We start from the raw sequence: 22,780 nt of genomic DNA on the forward strand, positions 1-22,780 counted from the left end.
CACTAGGGTTGCTCTCAGGGAGCCTGGCCTGGCTGTGTGGCTTCAGTCTTCGGGCTTCACTGATCGTGGGGTGGGTGTGCGGCCCTCGAGGTCTCAGCTCCTGCTCACCTCCCGGGCGGGCTGACCTGGTTGTCCTCTTAGGCCGGCCGCGGTGGCCGGGAGGCCCCTGGGTGAGGAGCGCACATCTTGGTCTCCTCAGCCCACCCCGCCCCCCTTCTCTATTGCCAGAACTTGGGTGGCAGCCGCAGCGCTCACGAGGGGGCGGGTACCCCCAGCCCTCCCCGCCTTGGCCAGGTCGGGGTGTGGAGCAGCGCTGCGGCAGGGGCCCCGTCAGAGCTGCTCTGTGTAGCTGTGGTTAGAAGTCAGGGTGGCTTTGGCCTAAAGAGAAACTTGCGTGTCTGCAGCACCCCAGTCCGAGTGGGTTGCAGGGCCTAGACGGTGGGAGGCATCAGTGTCGGGCAGTGAGTGGGTGGGGCCTGAGAAGAGGGTCCTTGAGACAAGGGGGAGCACTCGGGGGGAGCGGAGAGCTGCTGCAGTTTTGGGAGCAGGTCGACTGGCTCAGGGACCAAGTGGCGTGCAGCCAGGGTGGAGGGAGGGGTCTGGGGCACTCTGAGCCTCCCTGTGTCCCGTCAGCCCAGGTGCAGAGCCTGAGCCTGAGCTGGGTTTGGGGACAGGGCCAGGCCTTCCCCCCGTCCAGCCTGGCCTCCTGGCTCGGGGAGGGACTCTGGGCTAGGACATGCACCCTCCCCACCGCCCGCCCTGGCTCGAGGTGTCCCTGGGAACAGGCCCCCTCTTGCCTCCAGGAACTCCATGTGCTTCCTTTCTGGTCCCGAGCAGAACTCTATATAAGGGAAGGAAACGGGCTGGGGAGCAGGAGAGGCTGGAGCAAGCTCCGGGCAGGGTGTGTGGCCTGCTGGGGAGGGCACAGGTCTGGGAGGAAATGGAGCCAGGGCAGTGACCACCTCGTCCCCGGGACCCCTCCTGCGCTGGGGCCAGTGTCTGTGAGCCAGCATTGCTCCTGGGTGGCCCCTGGCCCTACGAGGTGGGCCTTGTCCTTGTCCGGCCCCCATGGATGTCACATCCTCAGGTCCTGAAGGGGACACACCTGCCTCCCACCCGGCCTTCCGAGCCGACCACTGTCCACGCTGCTGAGCCTGAAGCCTGCCCTCGCCTGGCTTCCACGGGCCCCAGTGGGCTTCTGATGGGAACCCTGCGCTGCCAGGCTGTGCACGGAAGAGTGGGTGCCTGGCTGTGCCCTCAGTCATGGGGCATGGTGGGGGGCCCTTCCGGAATCATCGTCCAGATCATTCTCAGCCCCTCTGGTGTTGCCTCAGTTACCAGGGCTCAGAGGATGGCTGTCCCCAGCCACAGCTTCCCAGCGTGGGGCCCAGAGGGCGAGCAGCAGGCAGAGCTGTGGGCTGGATGGACATGCTCTGGGAGGACAGGGGGGCAGCCCTCCAGGGGGACAGTGGGGGACTGGTGCTCTTCCGTGCTCTGGGTGGGGGAAGAAAGTAGGCTGGAGGGGGCCTGGAGGGGGCCTGTGCAATGTGTGCTTTGTTGGGGTGAAGAGAGGGGCCCCGAGGTTTCAGGGTATCTGATGGCCCCTTGTCTCTGGACCTCGGGGCTCCTGCCCCCTGCTCTTTCTCTTTCTCCTCATTACGGTCTTGTTACTGCTGTACTGTACATCTCCCCACCTTTTCACCCCTCAGCCCCCAGGCCCTACTCCAGGCCTCTCTGCCCCTGGAGTGCAGCTGCAGCCTGGCCCCTCTCCCGCTCAGGTACCTCCAGTGGCTCTCAGTGCTGGCAGCTGAAAGCCTTAACTCCTTTTCTGGACATCCAAAGTCCTCCATTGTCCAGCCCAAAAGGACAGTTTGTGGCCCATCTTTTCCCCTTCATCCCCTTCAATGCCCCCTCTTCCTTTCCTTTGTTCATTCGGTGCTTCTCTCTAGAAGCATTCTAGTGCTTCTCTCGAGAAGCCGCCTGTTGACCCTGCCTCGTTCATGTGGTTATTTTCACCCGAGCATCCTCACCCTATCTCCACCTTCCAAACCCTTACCCACGCGCAGGCTCTGAGCTATGCTTCCGGGGCTCTCAGTGAAAACCACTGGCGTGCTTCCTCCCTCGGGGGCTTACTAGGGGCGTGGGGAAGATGCGCTGCAGACGAACCGAGAGCAGGGTGTCCTCGAGGCCTGGCTCAGATGCCCCCTCCTCCCGGAGCCCACTCAGGACCCCCAGGCTCTCCCTGCTGTGTGCCCTCCCCCAGCCCCTGCACCTTGGCCATTGCACGCACCTCCTTTGGTTTTGGATGCAGTGTGACATGCTGGGGAAAGCAGGTGTTTTGAGTTGAGCAGACCCAGGTGACAATCCTGTCCCTGTCACTTAGCCACCATGCCATTTCACAGTCTCATAGGATTGTTGAGAGGTCTGGCCGAGATCATGTCAGGTGGGGACGCTGATACTTTCCTCCCAGGAGTGGGGTGTGTTTGTGTGTGTCATTAAGGGATAATATGTACCAGGGACTTAGAATAGTGCCTGGCACACACTTAGCATGCAGAAAATTCTAGCAGTTTCCCTTTGGCTTCTGCCATTACTGCTAATACCAGCTGTTGGCCCTGAGCGAGTTACTTAACCCCTGTGGGCCTATTTATCTCAAAACCTTGAGAAGATTAGATAGACTAGGGTGTAGAAACACCCCCTCTGCTGACGCACAGCAGGTGCTCTAAGGCTCCAGCTCCCTTTCCTTCTGGATGGCCCTCTATGCTGTTCGGGGTGGCTGGGGCAGGGATGAGCCTCAGGGGTCAGCAGGACCATCTCTGGCTAGGATCGTGTGAGGTGCTGGACCCACAGACCTGTCTGGTGCCGGGTAGGGGTAGGGGTGGGGGCCCTCTGGAGGGCCGGGCAAGTTTGGGAGTCTGGGATCTTATGTGACCAGGGCTGAGACACACCAGAGGTCTCCCTCGGGTGCCCGAGCATGGTAGTGTCACCCAGTTGGGTCCAGGTCCTGCCACTTACAGGGTAGCCAGGTGACAGGGCAGGGCTAGGCCGGTGCCTGGGTTTTCTCTCATTCTGCCCCAGGTCTGGGCTCGGGGGCTTGTATGCCAAGAGCACTGCCTGGAGGCCGAAGACCATGGGGTCACCTCTGCTGGCCTCTTCCCAGCCGATTGGCCCGGTCTGGGCAAGCTTCCTGACCTCTTTGGGCTTCCGTTGCTTCATCTGCAAAGTGGGAGCAATGCTGTCCACTCTGCAAGGTGGACTGTCTTGGAGGGACCATGCGTATGTCGAATTCGCCCCCGTAGCTGGCTCATAGGAGTGCTTCACAAACAGCAGAGGCGTGTACCTCTGTCAGCCTCGGGCCTCGAGTCTCCGTTCTTTCAGGGTGTATGTAGCATGCACCTCCTGGGTGCCAGGCTCTGTGCTGGGTGCTGGGACTGCCGTGATGAGCAAGACATACTCCCTGCCCCCCCCGAGTGGGAAACATCCTGGGCATGGAAACAGACACGCCTGTAATTATGAATAATAATTAGGTCTGTATGGGAGAGAGAATAATGAGAGAGAGAGTGTGTAAATGTAAGTGTAAACTTAAGGGAATCAGGGGGCCTTCTCTAAGGTGCTGGCCTTTAAGCAGAGCTAGAAGGATGCGAAGGACCCGGTTATGCGGAGAGTGAGCCAAGCAGAGGGCACAGCATATGCAAAGACCCTGAGGAGGGATAGAGCTTGGCGTGTCGAAGGACCGAGAGGAGCCCAAGCCTTGCATCTGGCTTTGTGTCCTGGACAAGGGGGATGGGGCACAGAATGATGGTGGAGAGGAGGGTAGGGGTTGGGTCACGCAGGGAGCTCTCTCCCGGGATGCCTGTTGCCTCTGTTAGAGACCTGGTGGAGTCCCCAGGGGCCTGCCCTGTTGTCAGCATTGTGCCCAGGGACCCATGAGTGCAGTAAATACCAGTGGTTGGAAGTGCTGGTGAAGGCCAGGCATGGGATCCGGGTCTCTTCTGGCAACACTCCCACCTCTCAGCGGCACCCCCAGCTGTCCAGCACGCAGGCTCCAGAGCCCGACTGCCCTGTGGCAGTGGCCTTGGGCAAGTTGATATCCTTTTGTGCCTTAGTGTCTTCGTCTGTGAACTGGGGATAATAACAGGGTCTCCTTCATCCAGGCTTTATTAGGATCAAGTGAGTTTGAGCCACGTGTTTAGCCCAAGAGCACACACCGCCACATGGTCAACGAGCATCTGTTGCCGTGGTCCTTGTTAGTGGCAGTTGGTGTTTTCAGAGAGTCGGTAGAGCACGGAGAGCTGGTTGCTGCAGCCTGACTGCTCGGTTTGCACCCTGGTCCTCTACCTAATGACTGCAGAACTGGGACAATATATTAATCTCTCTGTGCCTCAGTCTCTGCAACTACAGAGCAGGGACCATGATTGTGATGTCAGCCTTGTTGTAAAAAAAAAAATGAGTTAATGTATGCAAAGCACAGAAAACAGTGCCTGGTATATAGGAAGTTCTATACGCGTTTGCCTGTGCTGCTGATTTAACCGTTACTGCGTTAGCCGCAGTGGCCAGACGGAGCCTAAGCCCTGCTCAGCGCCTGTATGTAGATGGCTCCTTCGAGGTGCACCAGGGGAGGGAGGCTTACCTGAGGACTGAGTTCCTGGGGACGGTGTCAGGGCTGGCACCGAGAGCCCCTGCAGACACCCAGGGTCTGCCCCCGGCTGAGGGTGAGACCCCCACGGGCAGTAGGGGCAGCCCCCGCTGACACCACTTGTGCAGAGTGCCAGGGGCCCTGGCACATTCCAGGCTCCTGAGAGGGTGGCCAGGGGCCAGGGTGCCGGAGGGAAGGAGAAAGCCTTTTAAGGCAACATTTCTCTGCTTAAAAAAAAAAAAAAATAAGAGACAAGAAACATTGAACCACACAACAAAGTTAGTGGGCTGGATGGCCGGCTGGCCTGGAATGTGCAGCTGTGGGCGGAGGGCGGAGGGGGCCGCTGGGGGGCAGCAGGCCACGGGGGGCACCCAGGCATCAGGCCCTCCAGTGTCACAGCTCCCTCTCCGCTTCAGGCCCTGAGGGGGTGCCTCTACCTGGGGGGGAGGAGGGAGAGGAGCTGGGGTCGGGACACCTGGGCTCCATTCTCTCCACTGCCTTGGAGGGAGCCCTCCCTTTCTTCTGAGAGCACCTATCCACTCTACCCCCTCCCCAAATGCATCCACCATCCTCTCCTTACTTCCCCAGCCCCCAAATGGAGACTAGAAACCCACCTTCCTTTAACCAAGGGGATGCCGATGGGTGAGGACAGGATGTGCCCAGAGGCGGGGGTGGGGGCTGCTGCAGGGACAGGCACTGTCCCCTCCCCTTGCACCTTGCGCGTATCCTCAGGTTGCCAGCCCAGCCCCAGCTCAGATGGAACAGAGCAGGGGACTGGCCTGTGAGGGCCTCCTCTCCTGCCCCAGCCCCGAGGGGCCCACCGGTGAGAGAGTGAGTGGAGAGAGGGAGCCCTGGGGAACTGGGCCCCCAAGGCTAAAACCTCATGGCCTCCAGGGCGGGGCTTAGGGCTGTGGGGTGGGGGGTGCTGGAGGGTGCCAGGCAGGGACCGCAGAGTCCCCTAAGCCTGAGACCTGGTCGTGGGTTACACGGGCCACAGCCAGCTCCCAGGACCTTCTCTTTCTACCGGTCTGTTCGCCTGGCACCCCCACCCACCCCATGCCCTTTCTGCCCAGGTGCCTCTTCTAACATAGTGGCTCATGACCAGTGCGTGGGGGTGTTGAGAGCCCTGGGCCTCGGGGCTCCCTCGTTCTTCTGAAAAGGGGCCACAGGTGATAAGGTCCCCTTCACATCTATCCTTGGGATCAGACTCCCAGCAACTTAGCTGTGTGACCTTGGGCAAGTTGTTTAACCTCTCTGTGCCCCACGTACCTCAACCGGGGATAGTAATACTACCGTGAAAAGATTAAAGTTAATGGGTAGAGCAGTTACAATCGTGCCTGTCATAAAGTATGTATTTCATGTGTGCTAGATATTATTCCTTTTTTTTTGGTCTCTCCCAACAGTCCTGGAATAATTTTGCAAGAGGTGACAGACACTAAGACTCAAGCCAGGCCTCTTTGTTGGAGAATGAGCTGGGCATGCAGCTGTAGCACGACTGGGTCACGAACCCAGGGTGCCAGCTCCCAGCCACCTCCGCCCCGTCTGGAGCTTGGGGTGCCCTGCCACGCAGGTGTTGGCCTGGCCTGGGCTGACATCCAGCCTGGGCATCCCTTGGCAGGTGGGACAAGAGAACGTGTCAGGAGGAGGGAGGGCCCTGCACGTGTAGACGGCTGGCTCTGGCCAGGGCGGGGGCTCTCTCCGTCCACCTCCCTGGGGTGGTGCTAGCGGGCGATGCCCGCTGTCGGGGAGGCAGCCACCCCTTCTTTGGCAATCAGTGGCTCGTGCCCAGACACCCTCCTGCGCCCCCCCTCCCCGGTCCCCTCTGCGGGCCCCCTGCCTGGTGTTCGGGTCGTGGAATTGGAGCCAAGGGTGAGGACTGAGATCCAAGAAAAACGTGTCCCGGCTAGAAAGAAGGAGCACATTGAGTCTCTGATAAATGGCCCTGCTAATTGTCAGGGCAATGGCTTGGCTGTCTGGCCTGGCAGGGGGAATGTTATCTCAGGAGGACTCAGGCAAGCCCGCCCTCCTCCCCCCTGCCCGCCCTCCCCGCTTGCCTTTGCCCTCCCTCCCCGCGTCTGGAGGCCCGGGTTGCCATCTCCTCTGGGTGAGCGAGGAAGATGAGGATGACGAAGTCGATGGCACAATAGCTCGCCCACCTAGGAGCTTCGCCCCTCAGAGCCTTCCACGCTTGCTCGCAGCTCTGACAGCTTTTCCTGGCAGAGCTGGCAGGGGCCCTTCACCGACCTGTTCTCTGGGAACCTTTGCCAGAGCTGGAAGGAGCTGCCTGAAGGCCTGACCTTTGGGTGAGCTGCCTCGGTGTTGAGGAGGATGGAGGAGGTGGCTCTTCTGCTTTAGAGATCTGAAACGTTTTGATTTGAGACAAGTCTTACTGTATTATAGAAAACATAGAAAAGAGAGAAAAGAGAGGAATCTTTCCTCAACGCAACGGTTATTAACACGCAGGTGCATTGCCCTCTGGTCTTCTGGCTTAGGTCAGAATTGTAATGGCAATGCGCATTTCATTTTTGCCTTTTGTCCCTCCCACCCCCCATGAAGCATTAGTGCCTCTGCAGTTTTCCGTCTTGCCTTCTGAAGAACTCCTAGAGGGAAGGTCTCAGTGCGTGGGAGCTGGGGGGGCTCTCTAGCCTGGAGGTGGGGGCTGGAGTGACTTCAGAAGGTCCTGGTTTTCCAGGGAGATGAAAGATGCTAACCTTTTCCTCTCCCTCTGCTCCCACAGGTGGCTGCCCCCTGCATTCCTCCTTCCAGCCATGAACTGGTGGTGAGTGACAGTCATTCCGTGCCCTGCGGGCCCCTCCTCCCCTCTTTTCTCACTTCCCGGTGGCTGCTTAGTTTACGGGCAAGCATGTCGGTAGCAGAGGCGATGGGCAATTGGGGAAGGAGGGGAGGGGGTGACGGCCCCCGTCTGAGGCCGCGCTTGGAGAAAGTGAGTCATGAGATCCCTTTTGATGAGACATGGAGCCTTCTATTTCCAAATCTTGAGGCTGAGGTCCTTGGAAAGACCCATAAAAGGCATCTTGGGTGTCTCCAGGCATGGCCCGGAGCCTGTCCCCCCGGGGGCTCACAGGGCTGGGGAGTGCTAGGGTCCCTTCTTCCATCTGCCCCAGGCAGGGCCTCAGGGCAGCCCCTTGGGCGGGGGCAGGTGATGGGCGGTGTGACCACGGGGGTCCAGGAGGCCTCTGTCCCGCTCCGAGTGCTTTGGCTCGGCTCTGCTTTTCTGCTCTCTGCCCCCCAACTCCCACCGCCATCAGGCTTCCAGAATTGCCTAGACAGGGTGGGACTGCCCTAAGTCGTGGGTTGTGGAGAGGGGGCCTGCTCGAGACCAATCCGAGCTGGGCTGGCTCGGAATGTCGGCAGCTCTTCCTTCCTGCCCTCTCACTCCCTTCTCGTCCTTCAGAGGTCCCGTCTGCTCCCCGACCCACGGCTGGAGGCCAGCGGGGCTCTGGGGGCTGGAGGGGCAGGGTCTGCATGCGTGCACTCGTGTGGGGGTGGGGCCGCGGTGTGTGGCGGGGCCCGGCAGCTTCAGGTAAGAGCACACCTGCGCAGTGCCTTGCTCAGCCCGCACGCCCCCCTCTCTGTCAGGCCACGGCGCCTCCAACCCCGGCTCTGGCCGCAAGACGAGGGGCCATTCTCCCCTCTTCCTGAGCCTCCGTTTCCCTTTCTTTCAAATAACCAGCCTGAACCAGCTGCCCCGAGGGGCTTTTCAGTGCTGATAAATATTCCTACCTGGTCCCTTGTTCAGGGCTGTCGATGGAATGAAATAAAGCATGTCGGGTGCTTTTAGACCCCACACGGCCGACCGAGGGCAGGGCTGCTGCTCCTGCCCGCTGGCCCGGGCCCTGCCCGCAGCGGCCCCTCCTCCCCCGGCTGCCCTGAGGTTGCTCCCTGCTGGGCCTTGGTTCTGCCAGCTGTGCCTCCAGCTGCAGAGTGTTTTTTGCACAGAGTCCCACGGGCGGCGGGGGTCCTCTGACAGCCGTGGGGGAGGGTCCAGAGGGCAGGCCTGGCTGCAGAGGGACAGGGAGGAAGGGGGTCAGGGAGCGCCGGGCTCCTCTCTCATCATTGCAGCAGAATCTCCACTTTGCTGTGGAGAATGAAATGCCCTCGCTGGTCTGGGGCAGCTGGGAGCTCCAGGGGTTAGGGACCTCCGGGCAGAAGCCAGATGCTTGTCTCCCCAGCTGTGTTTAGGTGAGGAGGGGTCAGGGGTTGGGACAAAAGGAACAGGTTGGCATTCCAGCAGGAGGGCCTGCAGTGAGCTACCGGAGGGCGTGGAATGTGTGTGTGTCTGTGACCTGCTCCCTGGCAAGGGGGCACTGGCCGACTGGAGGCTGGATCAGTCACCTGGAGGGGAGTGGCCGTGGTCCCAGAGGTCCCCACACCTGAGCGAGCGCCCCCACTCCCCACAGCAGCGGTTAGGAGCGCAGAAGTTAGATTACCTCCCCACTCTGTGTCTGTAACTTGGGATGCATTGCTTAATCTCTTTGGATCTAGTTTCCCTTCTTCAGAATGGATTTAAAGTCCTTATCTGTAAGGTTGTTAGGAGAATAAAATGAGCAGATTAATCCATTTATTTAAGCCACAATTCAAAACCCCCTAGTGGCTCTCAGTTCCCTGGGAGTAAAAGTCCGGGTTGTCGCATTGGCCTTCGCAGGCTTACCCAGACAGGTTCCTCTCTGTCCTCATCTCCTTCTCTAGGAGATGTCTGCTCTGGCCACACTGGCCTTGCTCATGCTGCTCCAGCCACACTGGCCTCCTTACTATTTCTTGAACACACCAGACCTGATGTTACCCCAGGGCCTTTGCACTTGCTATCCCCAGGCTTGAACCCTCTTCCCCCAGATATCTGCCGGGCTCTTTTCCCCCTCCAGGTCTTTACTCTGAAGTCAGGCTTTCCCTTTCCTCTGGCAACCTGCTCTCCCTCCCCTGCTGCCTTTGCCCCTCAGCACTGATACACTGCCCATTTTACATAATTGTCTTGTTTAGTGGTTGCCTGTCACACCGGCATGCAAACTCCAGGAAGGCAGGGGGCTTTTATGAGTATCGTTTGTTGCCGTGGCACATAGTAGAGGTCCAACACATGTTTCGTACATGGCTGGCGCACAGTAGGTACTGAATAAACAGGGCTGCTATTCCCTGGGCGGCTGGTGGGCGGCGCCGTGGGGCTCTGCCTTCAGCTGGAAGCCCTGCTGCCCAAGAGGGAAAGTGGCCATGGGAGAGTTTAGCTTCCCCCAGAGAGCACTCAGCACCTGTTTCCTCCTGGGCGGGCGAGGCAAGGGCTTTGAACAGGTTCACCAGAGGGAGGAAAGGGCGGGTTTTCATTTTTCCTTCCTTTTCCATTCACTGCCTGCCCTTCAGCCTTGGTCGGTCTGGCCTCCCTGCCCCCACTGCACTCCTGCGCCACGTGCTGGTATCTGCTCTGCCTTCTCCACAGCTCAGTTTGGCTCTGGCTCTCCCCTGGCCTTCTCGCCGACCTCACTTAAATCCCTTCCCCCTGGGATGGGGACCTGTGTCCCCGGACATGGGGTTTCTGCCGGGCGCCCGGGCCCTGCTGACCAGATGCGTACCCCAGCCTGTGCCCCGGCCAGCCAGGGCCCAGAGGTTTAATCTTCAACCCGTGCTTTCCTCTTACTCAACAGATGTTGCCCAAGGCCCTGGGTAGATGGGTCCTCGGGTCACCTCCCCTCTGAGGGGTCCAGCGATTGGGGGCAGGATGGAGAGCGGAGGGGGCCTGTTGGCCATGGGACACGCCCGATCCTTGAAAAGAGCTGAAGCAGCTTTTCTCAACTTCTGAAAAATGAGTCAAAAAAGCATTTCCCGAGGGCAACGGCCAGGAGAGGGCCACCAAGGGCGGCCGATGCCGAGCCCTCCAGCACATGCAGCCTGGCACGCCAGGACTGGCACTCTAGGAGACCTGGGCTGGGGACAAACCTCGGGTGCTGCTTCCCCTCGCAGGGGTGCCAGCTCCAGATGTGCTCCAGATGTGCTTGTGGAATGCATGGGAGGGGGGTGAGGATGCTGGAGGTGGGGTACAGTGGGGGATGGAGACACGTCAGGCTGCTTTCACCCCTAATGGTGCTGAGAGCAATAGCTTAAAGGGAACCCTTTTATAGGACTTTCGATCTGCCAGGCTGTGTTTGCAAATACAAACTCATTGAATCCTCAGTGGAGGAGGTCCTCACCTCTAAGATGAGACACTGATGCCTAAGACCCCAGCCCTGTTAACAGGGGGACTCAGTGGTCTGGTACCAGAGCCCGTCGTCCCCGCCCCAAAGACAAATGGCACTCTTGCCTGCAGAGTGCCTGCAGTTTTCAAAGCCCTTTTCCTGACAATGGGTCATGTGGAAACCACAGTGACTTGTGAAGGAGCCTGGGCAGGTGTGATCCCATCTTGGGCACGCAGGAGTTGCAGATTGTACTGAGGAGCAACCTGGAGCTCAGAGACACTAGTGATTTGTTCACGGTCACTGGGCTGGCAGGTGGCAGGGCTGGATTAGGAGCGGTATTTCAGATTCTTGGTTCCCTTGGCACTTGCTCTGGATGTAACTGCCTGGTGTTGCCAGGTCGTCGGCTTCTCCTGGGTCCCTTGTCTTTCAAAAGAGCAGTAAGTTCAGCTAGCTAGCTTCTCTGTTTCCTCAGGGGCCTGGGATTTAGGGGATATCCACCCACCCACCCACCCATCCATCCATCCATCCATCCATCCATCCATCCATCCATCATGCCAACCCACATTTATTAAGCACCTACTATGTGTTAAGCACAGTCTTGCTTGCTGGGGCCCGAGGGTTCTTTTCTGCCAGGGTGTCAGGCCTTCTTGAAAGCATGGGGGCGTGGTGGAGCAGGCATGGAGGCACAGAGTTGCAAGGACTTTAAACACCATTGAGTCCAATCCTGCTCTTTTGCAGATGAGGGAACGGAGTCCCTGAGATTTGTAAATGATTTTCCCAGGGTCCCCAAGGGTCAGACCTGGGACTGGAAGACACTGTGCTGTCTGTGGAAGGAGGGAGGGGGGTGACACCAACTGGCAGCAGAGAAAGCATCTGGAACTGCTGCACCCTGGAGCTGCCATGTGCTCTTCATCAAGGAGATGGGCATTAGCGGAATTGGAACGCCAGGCTCTGATGAGTTTCATTAGGGCACTGAGTAGGCTATAGTGGGTCAGCTTTGAGAAATCATGAAAATAGAGAAGTGCTGGGAGAGATGAGCCAGAGCCTTGATTTTCAAAAGGAAAATTCTGGGCATTGCATTCTGAAGATGACCCCAGGCAAGTGAGAGAGGCCGTAAAATCCAATTTTGCAACACCCAGGGCTGTTTAGTCCAGGCAGGGCAAATATGAGGCAGGTACGGGAGGGAGGTAAAAAAGGTTGAAGGACCAACGCACTCATTTTCTACTCTCCAAAGTGGAACTAGGAGGTGAAGGTTGTTTTAAAGAGGGGGAGGTTTGGAAGTAAGAAGAACTCCCAACACCAAAAGCCCCTCAGGGGAGGAGAGCTTTTGTCACAGGTCAGATGAGGTGTAAGGCAGGTTGCTGAGGGGAGACTGCCTCCTTGTGCGGAGCTGCGGGGGGGGGGGGGGGGTGGTGTGTGTGTGTGTGTGTGTCCCCACTGGGGTCTGCCCTTAGGCTGGGCTGGGGAGGAGTGTGGTCTCAGGGCTCAAGGCGTCCCTGAGTTGCCAAACACCTCCCCGTGGGGCGTAGGACCCAGCCTTCCAGAACCTGCTGCTCAGGCCACACCGTGAAGTGGATTAGGTGCCCACTTCTGGGTCTCTGACCAGATGCAGCCTGGGAGTCTGGGGACGGGGGCAACCGTTTATGCTGAGATGGTGGGGGGAGTTTACCTCCTGTTCCAATTCCAGTGGCAGATTTGAGCAAATGGAAGTGAGAAGGGATGGAGGAGGCCGGGTGTTCCGGAAGGTGGCAGAGTCGGGGCAGGGCATTAGAAGAGATTAATGAGCCTGGAGGGGGCCCGGTGAGGGGGGTGGAGGATCTTGTTTTACCAGGGCCTGCTGCATTCTTGGTGGTCCTGGCTGGGTGGGTGGTGGGGGTAGTTTGAGTGCAGGAGTGGGAATGACCTTGGCATGTGTGGTGGGCAGTGAGGAGCAGGGAGCAGAGCTGCAATGGAGACGAGAGGGCAAGTCGGGGTCAGCTGGAGGAGAAAGGGGTCAGGTGATGGAGCAGTCCAAAAGCCGGGTTGGGGAACTTGAACTTGATGCACTAAGCACTAAGGGGCCTTCCTTCATGGGTTCTCGAGTGGGGAGCATCCTAAAGCAGGGTTTTAGAACTGGGCGTCTGTCTGCCAGCAGCAAGTGGTTCAGCAGGGAGGGGGCTGTGGGGAGTCAGGCCTGACCAGACGGAGGCCGGTGCAGGTGCTCAGCATGGGAGGGGAGAGGAGACAGGTGAGGGTGGCCAGAGGGGCATGGAGGAAGACCTATGGAAGTGCAGACTCCTGGTCCCCTGGCCAAGTGGGGGAGCAGAACAGCAGCCGGTGGGGAGCACGGCAAGAGGGACTATGGAATATCCCAGCCTGGCCCAGGCTCAGGGCTGGTGAGTGCAGGTAAGCCTCCTAGGTAGGGCTGTCCAGGGGTGCACAGCCTTCACCAGGAGTTGGGTGCTGGGCCCCTTGGAGTGAATTTGGGGTGAGAGCTGAGGACAGGAGTGGGCAGGGAGAATCAGGTATAACTATAATTGATTGACGGGTGCAGGAGGTCCTGGTCGAAAGCTGAAGCACACTGAGCCTCAGCCTGCCTGGGAAAGGGTGCTACTCCTGGAGCAACTTCACCCAATCACGGGGGACCAGGCCCCAGCTGCCAGCTTCCCCTCCCACCCAGGCCCGGCCCAGCCCTGTGTGCTTGGCACCCTCCACCTTGCCCTCTGGCTGGCGGCCCCCACCCTTGAGGCAGTGGGAAGCAGATGCAGGGGAGGGAACACAGACTATGGAGGTGCAGGCCCAAGCTCATATCAAGCTGGCCAACCTTCCTGGAAACTCAGTTTCCCCTTTTGTCAAATGTGGTTCAAAGTGCCTCCTCCTAGGGCCCTCGAGCCAAGTAGATCTAAATATGCATTTTCTCCCTCTGCCTCCTGCTCCTGCTGCTGCTCCTGGGTTGCTTTTGTTATTATTCCTGCTGAGAGTCTGACCTCGTGGGTACATAAGTTGCCATCCTGCTGCCACCTGCCACGCTCCCTCTAAGTGCCCCCGAAATGGCATTTCCCTGCCCTTCCCTTTTGCTCTCAGCCCCCTCCCTCCATCTGGTCCTATTTTTGGCACAAGGGAGCCTGGAATAACTTTCTCTAGGTGCTGGGGCTGAAGATAGTCCAGCCCTTACCCAGCCCCCACTGGCGCCCGTCTCCTCTCCTCCCAACAGGGCGGGTGGCGGTGACCTCACAGGTCCTTGCCATGGCAGGAGCTGTGATGTCACGAGGTCTCGGCCTGAAAAACTGCCTGGATTCCAGGCCTCCCTGGGGGCAGGAGTGGGGAAAGTTGAAGGGGTGAAAGGGGGAGGGTGCAAGGAATTTCTGGACAGAATGTTCCTCCAGAGGCTGAGTCTGCATTCTGCACCCCCCACCCCCCACCCCGGCCCTGGGCACCTCCCCCCACCTGCTATGGCCCTCTGCCTTTTCCTTCCTCCAAAATAGCAGCCCACGGATGCGTTTTTCCCAGCCCACCCTCCCTGCAGGCCACCAGCCTGTCTTACTAAGTGACTCTGCAGGCAGACTTCAGAGCTGCTCCCCAGCCTCTGGTCCACACAGCAAATGCATGTATGGAGAAGGCACAAGTGCCCTTTCATTGGAAAAAAACTATTAAGGAATAGATGTGTAGCTTCACTTATCCACCCTGCAGTTCACAACTCCTCAAGTTCAGAAAGTTCTCACTGATGTCTGATCTCAGTTTCTCCTCCTGCAGCCCATTTCCTACTCTTCCTACAGAAGGGTATTGAAGAAGCCTCTTCCAGCTGAGGACCTGAGATGGAGCAGCTACTGTAATTAGTCTTTAAGTCTCAGAAGGCTTGTTCCAAACAGGAGGATGGTTGATTTAGAGAAACTGAAGATCATCGCCAGGGGCAAGAGAGGTAGCCTGAAGGAGAGAGAAGGAGCAGAGTTCAAATACCAGCTCTCCTATGTATTAGCCCTATAACTTTGGGCCAGTTATTTGGTCCCCCAGACCTTCAACTATAAAATGGGGGCTATGCTAACCTCAATTGAGGATGGATGAGCATGGAAGCCAAGAGCCTCCTACTATGCCCAGGGCAGCTTTAGTGCTTAGTGAATCATTGCTATTCATGGACATTATGAGAAGGCATCTCCAGACCACGGCTGGGCTAGGGGAAGGCAAGTGAGGATCCTGGGGTGCAAAATTTGAGGCGGTGCTCACTCCCAGTGCAGGTACACCTGCAGGAACCTGAGAGAGTGCACCTTACGTTCTGGGCCCTAGATGCCTCAGTTGCCTCGTCCCTGCCCTCATTAGGGCCCTAGGTCCAAACCCTGCTACCTGCTTCCGAGCTGGGTTCAGGGTTGTCTTGCCTGGAGGCAAGGGGGAAGTCAGCTTTGGAAAGCCTGGGATCCTTCAGCTCCAAGGCTTTGCTCTGGGGCGGGGCCGTGGGGTGGGGCCGTGGGGTGGGCAGCAAGGAGAGGGGGGCTGCTACCAGCTTTCACTCCATCTGCTTCATCCTCCATGGCTGAGGCTGAGGGGGAAGGAGGAGGAGACCCCACAGGGAGGATGCGGGGCAGTGAGGGGAGCTGGGGGCAGCCCTGCTGTAACCTCACGGTGAGAGGCTGGCAGGGTCGTACCTGTCTGCACCTGTCTCCCCACCTATGGAACGGGGATGAAGGGCGTTCTGAGGAGTGGCCTGCAGGGATGCTGTGTTCATGAGTGTGTGCTGGGTACAGGAGGTGCTGGTCAAAAGCTGAGATGTCAGGGGCCTCGGTTCTAGGGGTCCCGGGTCGCCCACTGTGCTGAGTCAGTGCTGAGCCCGGTAGGGGTGCCAGGGACAACGGGGAGGGGGCTTTCTGGGTTTATTCACTCAACAAATATTTACCGAGGGCCTTCAGTGTGCCAGGGAGTGTTCTAGGCTGTAGGGTAAGAGGCACTTGCATTCTAGTGGGGTGGCATCCTGGAAACAAGATAAGTAGGTACACTGTATTGTATGTTGGAGAGCCATGAGGTCTAAGAGGAAAAATAAACCAGGGAAACGGTAAAAAGGGTGATGGCTTGGGGGATTGCAGCTGGGTAGGGTGACTGTGGAGGCCTAGTAGAGTCTTGGCCAGCAGGGACTGGTGCCTCTGAAGGGTGGAGAGCCTGGTGGCCTGGAAGCTTCCAGATGGCCCCGGCCTCTGGGCGGAGCTGGGGCGGGGCAGCCTAAGGGGAGACCACGCCCTCTTGTTGCTTTACCAGTTACCAGTCCCAGGCCTTAGTCGTTCCCGGGACCCTGCTGTAGAGAGAGGGAAAGTGAGAGTCAGGACTAAATGGCGGGGCAGCTCCAGGCCCAGGTGGAGAGGAGAGGTGGGGCGCACGGCAGGCGTGCTGGGTTGTTTGCAACATAGCACGGTCGAGTGGGGTGTTTGACAATTTTTAGCTCCTCCGAAAGCATTTCGAGCAGTAAGCTGAGGGACTCGGAGAGGATCGCTGGCAAGTGTGGCCCTGTGGCCGGCCTCCAGCTGGTCCGGGGAAGGGGGCAGAGGGGATGGTGCGCAGATGATTGTTGGCAGGAAGAGAAAGTTTCTCTTGCACTGCTGAGGCCTGTGGTTTCTAATATTGACTCTGGCTCCCTTGTCTGGATTGGGCCAGACCTGGGAGGGGTGAGGCAGGAGGGTCAGGGTAGGGCAGGGTGGGCTGGGACGGGGGCATTCAAGGTGACGATTGGAGGGTGGGAATGATCAATGACCATGGCAAACATTTATTGAGTACTTACTAAATGTGTTATCTCCTTCGATCCTCACTGAATAACCCCGGGCTGTGGGTGCTGTGAGTGCTACTGCTGAGCAGCCAGCACAAAGCGACCTGCTCCAGGCCACACCATTAGTTGGTGACAGAGTCAGGCTGTGACCCGGGTGGTGGCTGCCAATGCCCCTTAGCTTAAACCAGTGGTTCTCAAAGTGTGGTCCCTGGACCGTTAGCATCTGTATCACCTGGGCACTTATTAGAAATGCACATTCTCAGGTCCCACCCAGACCTACTGATCAGAAGCTCTGGGGAAAGGCCGGGCCACCTGTGTTCCAAGCCCTGCAGGTGACTGATGCCCACGCAGGTTTGAGAGCTGCTGGCTCACACTTAGTTCTGTTGCGAAACGCGGCCAAGTAGGAGCTTTACCCAGATGGGAGGAGGAGAAGCTCTCCAGGGACCGGAAGGGCTGCGGGGCAGACAGTTTGTCTCTAACATCTTCATCTCACCCCATTTCTGACCTTTGTGGCTCATCCTTTCTAGAGAGGCTCGGAAGCAGAGTGGTTCAGGGTTCTGGGTTCAAATCCAAGTTCCGTTGCATAGAATCTGCACAAAAAAAGGTCACTGTGACCAGCCTTCTGGGAGTTTCTGGCCACATGCAAGAAAGAGAAGCTCAGACAGGACAAGTGGGTCCTTCTACCCACAGCAAGGTGTCCACAGGGCCCAATCCAGACAAGGGAGTTACAGGGTCCTGGCTAAGCAGAGAGAGGCTGGGTGTGGGGAGGGGCCACTGCTGTGGGGGTCTCCCTCACCACCACCCAGGCAGGACCCCGAGTGGAGGGCTGGGTGGGACTGGATTGTTATTGTAGGCTGAGGGGGAGCTTGAAAATGAGCTAGAGATTGTTCACATCCTAAGGACCAGATAAGCGACACAACAAAGCTCACTCGAGTTCAGAGGTGGGAGAGAGCTCCCCACTTGCTGGGGTGTTCTGGGAAGGCTTCGTGGTGGAGGAAGCGAGGACAAGCCATGTGGAAGGCCAAGGTCTGGATTTGGGTATAAGCAAGGTGGGTTTTGGGGGCAGGCCTGGGGGGAGTAGAGCTCTTGTTCCTGGACGTTGAAGTCTGCAAGGGGCCACTGGTGGGATCCCTGAATGCCCTCTGAAGATTCAGGACCCTAGAAGGCCTCTCTTATCCCAGGCTGCTCTGGTTTTGTGCAAAGAGCATGAAGCATAGAGCCCTGAGGCTCGGGTTCAAATCCTGGAGCCCCTATTGCACCCGAGTCTCCTTATCTCTAAAAGGGGCTAAGTGGTAATAATGACACCTGCCTCACTGGGTTCTTGTCACAGTAAATGAGGCAGTGCAGGTGAAAAAGCCTGGCACGGGGGTATGAGAGCATCTTTTAGTTGCTCCTTGTCCCTCTTTGCAGGGGTCATTGTGAATCGGAGGCAAAGCACTGGCACTTAACGTGGGGCCTTTGGGAAGGTTTGTGGAACTGGATGGTTCTAATTCCAGTAGTTTCTAAACTCCACCTCCCCGGCTTGGGAGCAGCTAGCCTGTGTCTGAGCCTTGTGTTGGCACCATCGTCCCTGCCTGAGGAGGCACGCTGCCTGTGGGGGCCCCAGCCCCGGGCTGGAGCTGGTCCCGAGACCTCACACCTTCCCTCCCTTTGCCCACAGCCCGTCCACACGGAGAGCGCACCGAAGAATGTAGTGGACACGGTGAGTGATGGCGGCCGGGTGGGCCTGGATGGGGCAGCACGGGCAAGCGTGCAGAGGCTGGAAAGAGGAAGGCGGGTTTGGGGTAAAGGGGAAAGATGTGTGGGGACATCCTTCTGGAGTAGGTTTGAGGAGCTTGGTGGAGGTGGTGGGGACGTGGGTGATGCGGGGGCCGCACCTGATTACCCCTGTGTGCTGGGAAATGTGTTGCTGGGGACCAGAGCAGGCAGAGAGGGAGGGGCGGGTGCGGGAGCTGAGAGGAGAGGCCGGCGGTTAAGTGTGGGCCTCTTGATTAAATACGTAGAATGTGACAAAACTAGGTGGGTCTTTCCAAACACATCTTTCTGAGTGAGCAGAGTTAGACAATTTCCCCAAGGCTGCGTGGAAGACGAAGGGAAGATAACGGACGGGTCTTGCAAGGGGGAAACTGAGGCTGGCAGCTGCAAGTAGTCTTCTGGCATGAGTTGGCATGTCCTCAGGGGCTAGGGTTCAAATCCTGACACCACCAAGGTTCTAACTGGGTGACTTTAGGTAGGTTGGGAGCCTGCCTGAGCCTCGGTTTTCTTACCTGGGAATAATGGGAATAAGAGCTCCCATAGGCACTGTCCTAGGTGAGATGCAAGGGGGAGGGGTTGTTTAGCTCTGAGGGTCATTCGGTGGACAAAGAAATGTCGAACACAGTCCCACCCTCCCCCTCCTGCCCAGCAGGTGAGAGACCTGGGTGCTCTTGATTATTTTCTTGACTCTCCTCTCCAGCTGCCTTTTCTCTCTTTGTCTACAGGGAGAAGGAGGCTTCCGGGGTGGAAACACACAGAAAAGCCTCGAAAAGGACGTAAGTAGGGGTCCGGGTTGGGTGTGGCTGGGCCCTGGTGCCCAGGGGGCATGAGATGATGGCAGTGACCTCCCTTGCTTGGCGGGCCCTTGCCTCTTCCCTAGACGGGCGGGCAGGTGTGGCGCCGCAGGTTGGAGAAGGGCTGGGGTGTGAGCAGCCCGTTCACTCACAGACTGGGGCTCTGCCTTGACTTTGGCCTCCAGCTAAGCGGGATCCGGAGCTTGGAGTCTCCATCCCTTTGGCAGACCCCAGTGCTCCAGGGGAGGGAGGAGGGCGGAGGGCCGGCTGCACGAGAACCCCGAAGATGGGCAGTCCCAGGATGAGGGAAACGGGTAGAGGTCAGAGCAGGAGAGATGAGGCCGGAGATGAGGAAGGCTGTGGGCTCTGAGGGGGTCGTCACATCTTGGGGAGGTTTGGGGCTGCTCCTTTGCAGAAAGGAGCCTTTGGAAATGGGAGACTCCGTGGCGAGGCCTCGGGAGGGAGCTGGAAGCAGGGCTGGCTGGGCCCCTGGGCTCCGCCATCTGGCCTCTCTGGTGGGGGGCAAATGGACAAACTCCTTAGAGGGAGGGGTCTCCAAGAAGGGCGCGCGGGGCTCTGGCAGGCCCGGGGCTTGTCTTCACAGCCCAGCGGGCGGTCCTCACGTATCGGGCTCTCTGTTTCCTCCACCCCCACCCCCCCAGGACAGCTTGCCCCTCGCTGGCCTCTCCACCCTCGCCCGCAAGATCTCCAGAGGAACGGGGAGTGGTTTTGGCGGTTGGCACAGGGGGAGCCGTTGATGGCACGAGGTCCTATCATCTGACAGCTGCCTGACCCGCGGTGGGGAGGGCTCGAGGGGGGGCGCTGGGGAGAGGGAGGCGGCGGCTCCCGCGGGCAGCCGCACTCCAGTGGGGCCCGCCGCCACCACCACCGTCCCCCCGGCAGCCGAGGGCGCCGGGCCCTAGAGCGGAGGCATGCTGAGGGCCATGCCGGCCCGCCCTGGGGGCGCAGGGCGCACGCCGTGGACGTTAGCCGGGTGGGCCCTGTTCAAGGTACGTGCCTGGCGGCCCTGGGGGCGCAGGCCTGCACATGTTGGGAAGGGGTCCTCGCGCCAGTTCGTGATCTCTCTGGGGCAGGAGTGCAGGAAGAAAGTGATTTTTTGTGTGTACTTACTACAGGGAATCAAATAAACTTAATGCCCACGGAGCATATAATACGTGCTCAGTAAAGGTTACCCGTCCTCGTTACTGTGCTTTTGACTAAGGACCAGGAGCTGAGTAGTTTTAGATCCTCATGCCACGCAGATGCTCGGACCCCATTTTATAGAAGAGGGAACAGACACTAGAGCGGCCCCGTGGCTCGATGAATGCCTTCTCTGTCTCTTCCTGGGATGGCAGCTTGGATCTGTCGTCTAATCCTCCTGACACTGGGGTGAGACTGTGGGTAGGTGACGGGGTGATCGTGTGTGAACTGGGCCCTTTAAAGCCAAGTCCTGTAGGTGCTGCTCTGGGCCAAATGGCTCCTGTAAACTAGAACTGCAGCAGGAGAGAGTGAAGTTAGACATCACGCAGAACTTTTTAACCCTGAGGGTGTGTATGACCTTGGTCCTGGGGAAGAAGTGGCCCTTCAGGGGGGACTGGAGGGTTTTGTATTTTTAATGAAGAAGAAAGTTTTGTTGATCTGACGTGAGTGTCTGTATGTTGGGGTGGGCGGTGGGTAGGAGTGGCATCTTGTCTGTACACAGGAGGAGGGACAAGATGAGTTTTGTTTTGCTTAGAGTAGTTGAAGATGCCCATGAAGGGCTAATCCAGGGAGCAGACTCCCGAATGGCCTGAGTACCACAAAGGAGGAGGGAAAACTGGAGCTTTAAGGTTGCCAGGCACCTGTCCTGACACCCCGGGGGCTCCACTGCATGGGGGGGCGGGCCTCGGGTTCCCAGCGGCCTTGCTGTGCTCAGCCCATCGGTCATGGTAAAGGGCCACCTGCTGCTTGAGCCCTTCCCTGGTCTCTGGCTCAGGGCCCAGGACCCACGGGGCAGGAGTGGCCGTTTCCCTCCGCCGGGCTTGGTGTGCTGTGGAGTTCGTGGATGCTGTGTCACACTTTGTTTTGGAAAAACCCAGGCTGGTGGGCAGGAAGGAGAGAGGAAGGGGTGTGGCCGCAGGGGCTGGGGGGGCCGTGACCACAGCCCCACAGGAACGTAGGAATGGGGATGGGCTACTGACGTAGCTGGCTGCCCAGTCCCCGGCTGCCTGGCTTGCCCCGGTATTCATTTACAGGCCCTCCTCCCAACTGTGCCCCCTGGGGACCTGGACTCAGGAAATGGCTTTTCTTTTGGTCCAGAGCTGCTGTGTTTGGTCTGCGGACCTCAAAGGGAGGCACGACTCTTCCCACACAGGCACTGCTCCAAACCAACTCTGCCCGAGTCCTGGGGTTCCTGCTCCTTGAGTAGTGATCAGCTGCTCCCTGCCTGCAAGGAGGCCCGAGGCAAACAGCATTGGCTGGGTCTGCAGCAGGAAAGATAAAAGTTAGATATCAGGAGGGACTTCTTGACAAATGGACTGTTTGGGGGGAGCTGTGGAATCTCCTTTCATGCTGTCCTTTCTGCAAAAGAGAGACCATGCTTTGGTACTGAGGATAGGGAAATTCTGCTTGGGTTCTAGGGAGTTGAATCAAAAGTCCAGTTGTTGACGTCTGTCTTGGGAGGAGCTGTGAGGAAGTTCAAAGCCATGGGGGTAAAAAGCTTTGACAACCCCAGAGAGGAAGAGTGGAATTACAGGCAGAGAGTTCATTCTTTTTTTTTTTTTTTTAAATTTATTTATTTATTTATCTCCCCTTCCCCCTCCCCCACCCTGGTTGTCTGTTCTCTGTGTCTATTTGCTGCGTCTTCTTTGTCCCCTTCTATTGTTGTCAGTGGCACGGGAATCTGTGTCTCTTTTTGTTGCATCATCTTGCTGTGTCAGCTCTCCGTGTGTGCGGCGCCATTCCTGGGCAGGCTGCACTTCCTCTCGCACTGGGCTGCTCTCCTTACGGGGCGCACTCCTTGAGTGTGGGGCTCCCCTATGCGGAAACACCCCTGCGTGGCAGGGCACTCCTTGAGCGCATCAGCACTGCGCATGGGCCAGCTCCACATGGGTCAAGGAGGCCCGGGGTTTGAACCGCAAACCTCCTATGTGGTAGACGGACGTCCTAACCACTGGGCCAAGTCCGCCGCCTCCTTCTTCTTTTTAAAAGGAAATCGGGTAGTACTGTTCATGAAGCCCTCTAGGGATTTCCCCCTGGGTCTCTACGTGGGCAGGTAGGAGTGATGTCAGCACCGCCGTCCCCATTTTGCAGATGGGTAAACCAGAGGGAGCACCTACTTCTCACCCGGGGTCCATTGATGAGTATCTTCCTTAGCTGAATGTAAGCTCTCTGAGGCCAGGGCTGGCACCTCCTCTGCCCTCTGGGACCCAGAACGTTGTGTGGCCGCAGGAGATGGCGCCCCAGTGTTTACTGACTGGGGGAGCAGACACGGTGACCCATGGTGCAGAGATGCCGGGATAGCTCAGCTTCCTCCAGCCACCCTTGAAGAGGCAGGCCTAGGTGATTGCGCACGCTCTGGCGCCTGTCTCCAACCTGTGCCTGAGGTCACCTGTGTTTTTCGGGAACTTCGGCTGAGTGTGGTTTGTTTGCTCACACTCCCACTGGCGCGCTGGCTGATCTCTGTGCACCCCGTGGCCGTGCGCACCGACCCTGGTAT

The 22,780-nt window shown here is 58.3% G+C and overlaps 1 protein-coding gene across 30 annotated transcripts in view; it reads left to right on the plus strand.

Moving 5' to 3' along the window:
• The window catches only part of TNS1 (tensin 1), a 216,761-nt gene that overhangs the window by 94,716 nt on the left and 99,265 nt on the right, over window positions 1-22,780 (plus strand). For 29 of the 30 annotated variants that reach the window (XM_058300129.1, XM_058300130.1, XM_058300132.1 and 26 more), the window contains 3 exons: window positions 7,371-7,412; window positions 18,195-18,236; window positions 19,015-19,065. In XM_058300129.1, the coding sequence (XP_058156112.1) occupies window positions 7,371-7,412; window positions 18,195-18,236; window positions 19,015-19,065 (135 nt within the window). Of the gene's footprint in view, window positions 1-7,370; window positions 7,413-18,194; window positions 18,237-19,014; window positions 19,066-19,963; window positions 20,094-22,780 lie in introns of those variants that run through there. The other variant, XM_058300146.2, reaches the window with a different exon arrangement.

This window comes from Dasypus novemcinctus, chromosome 7, assembly GCF_030445035.2.
Source record: "Dasypus novemcinctus isolate mDasNov1 chromosome 7, mDasNov1.1.hap2, whole genome shotgun sequence".
Classification (NCBI taxonomy): Eukaryota; Metazoa; Chordata; class Mammalia; order Cingulata; family Dasypodidae; genus Dasypus; species Dasypus novemcinctus.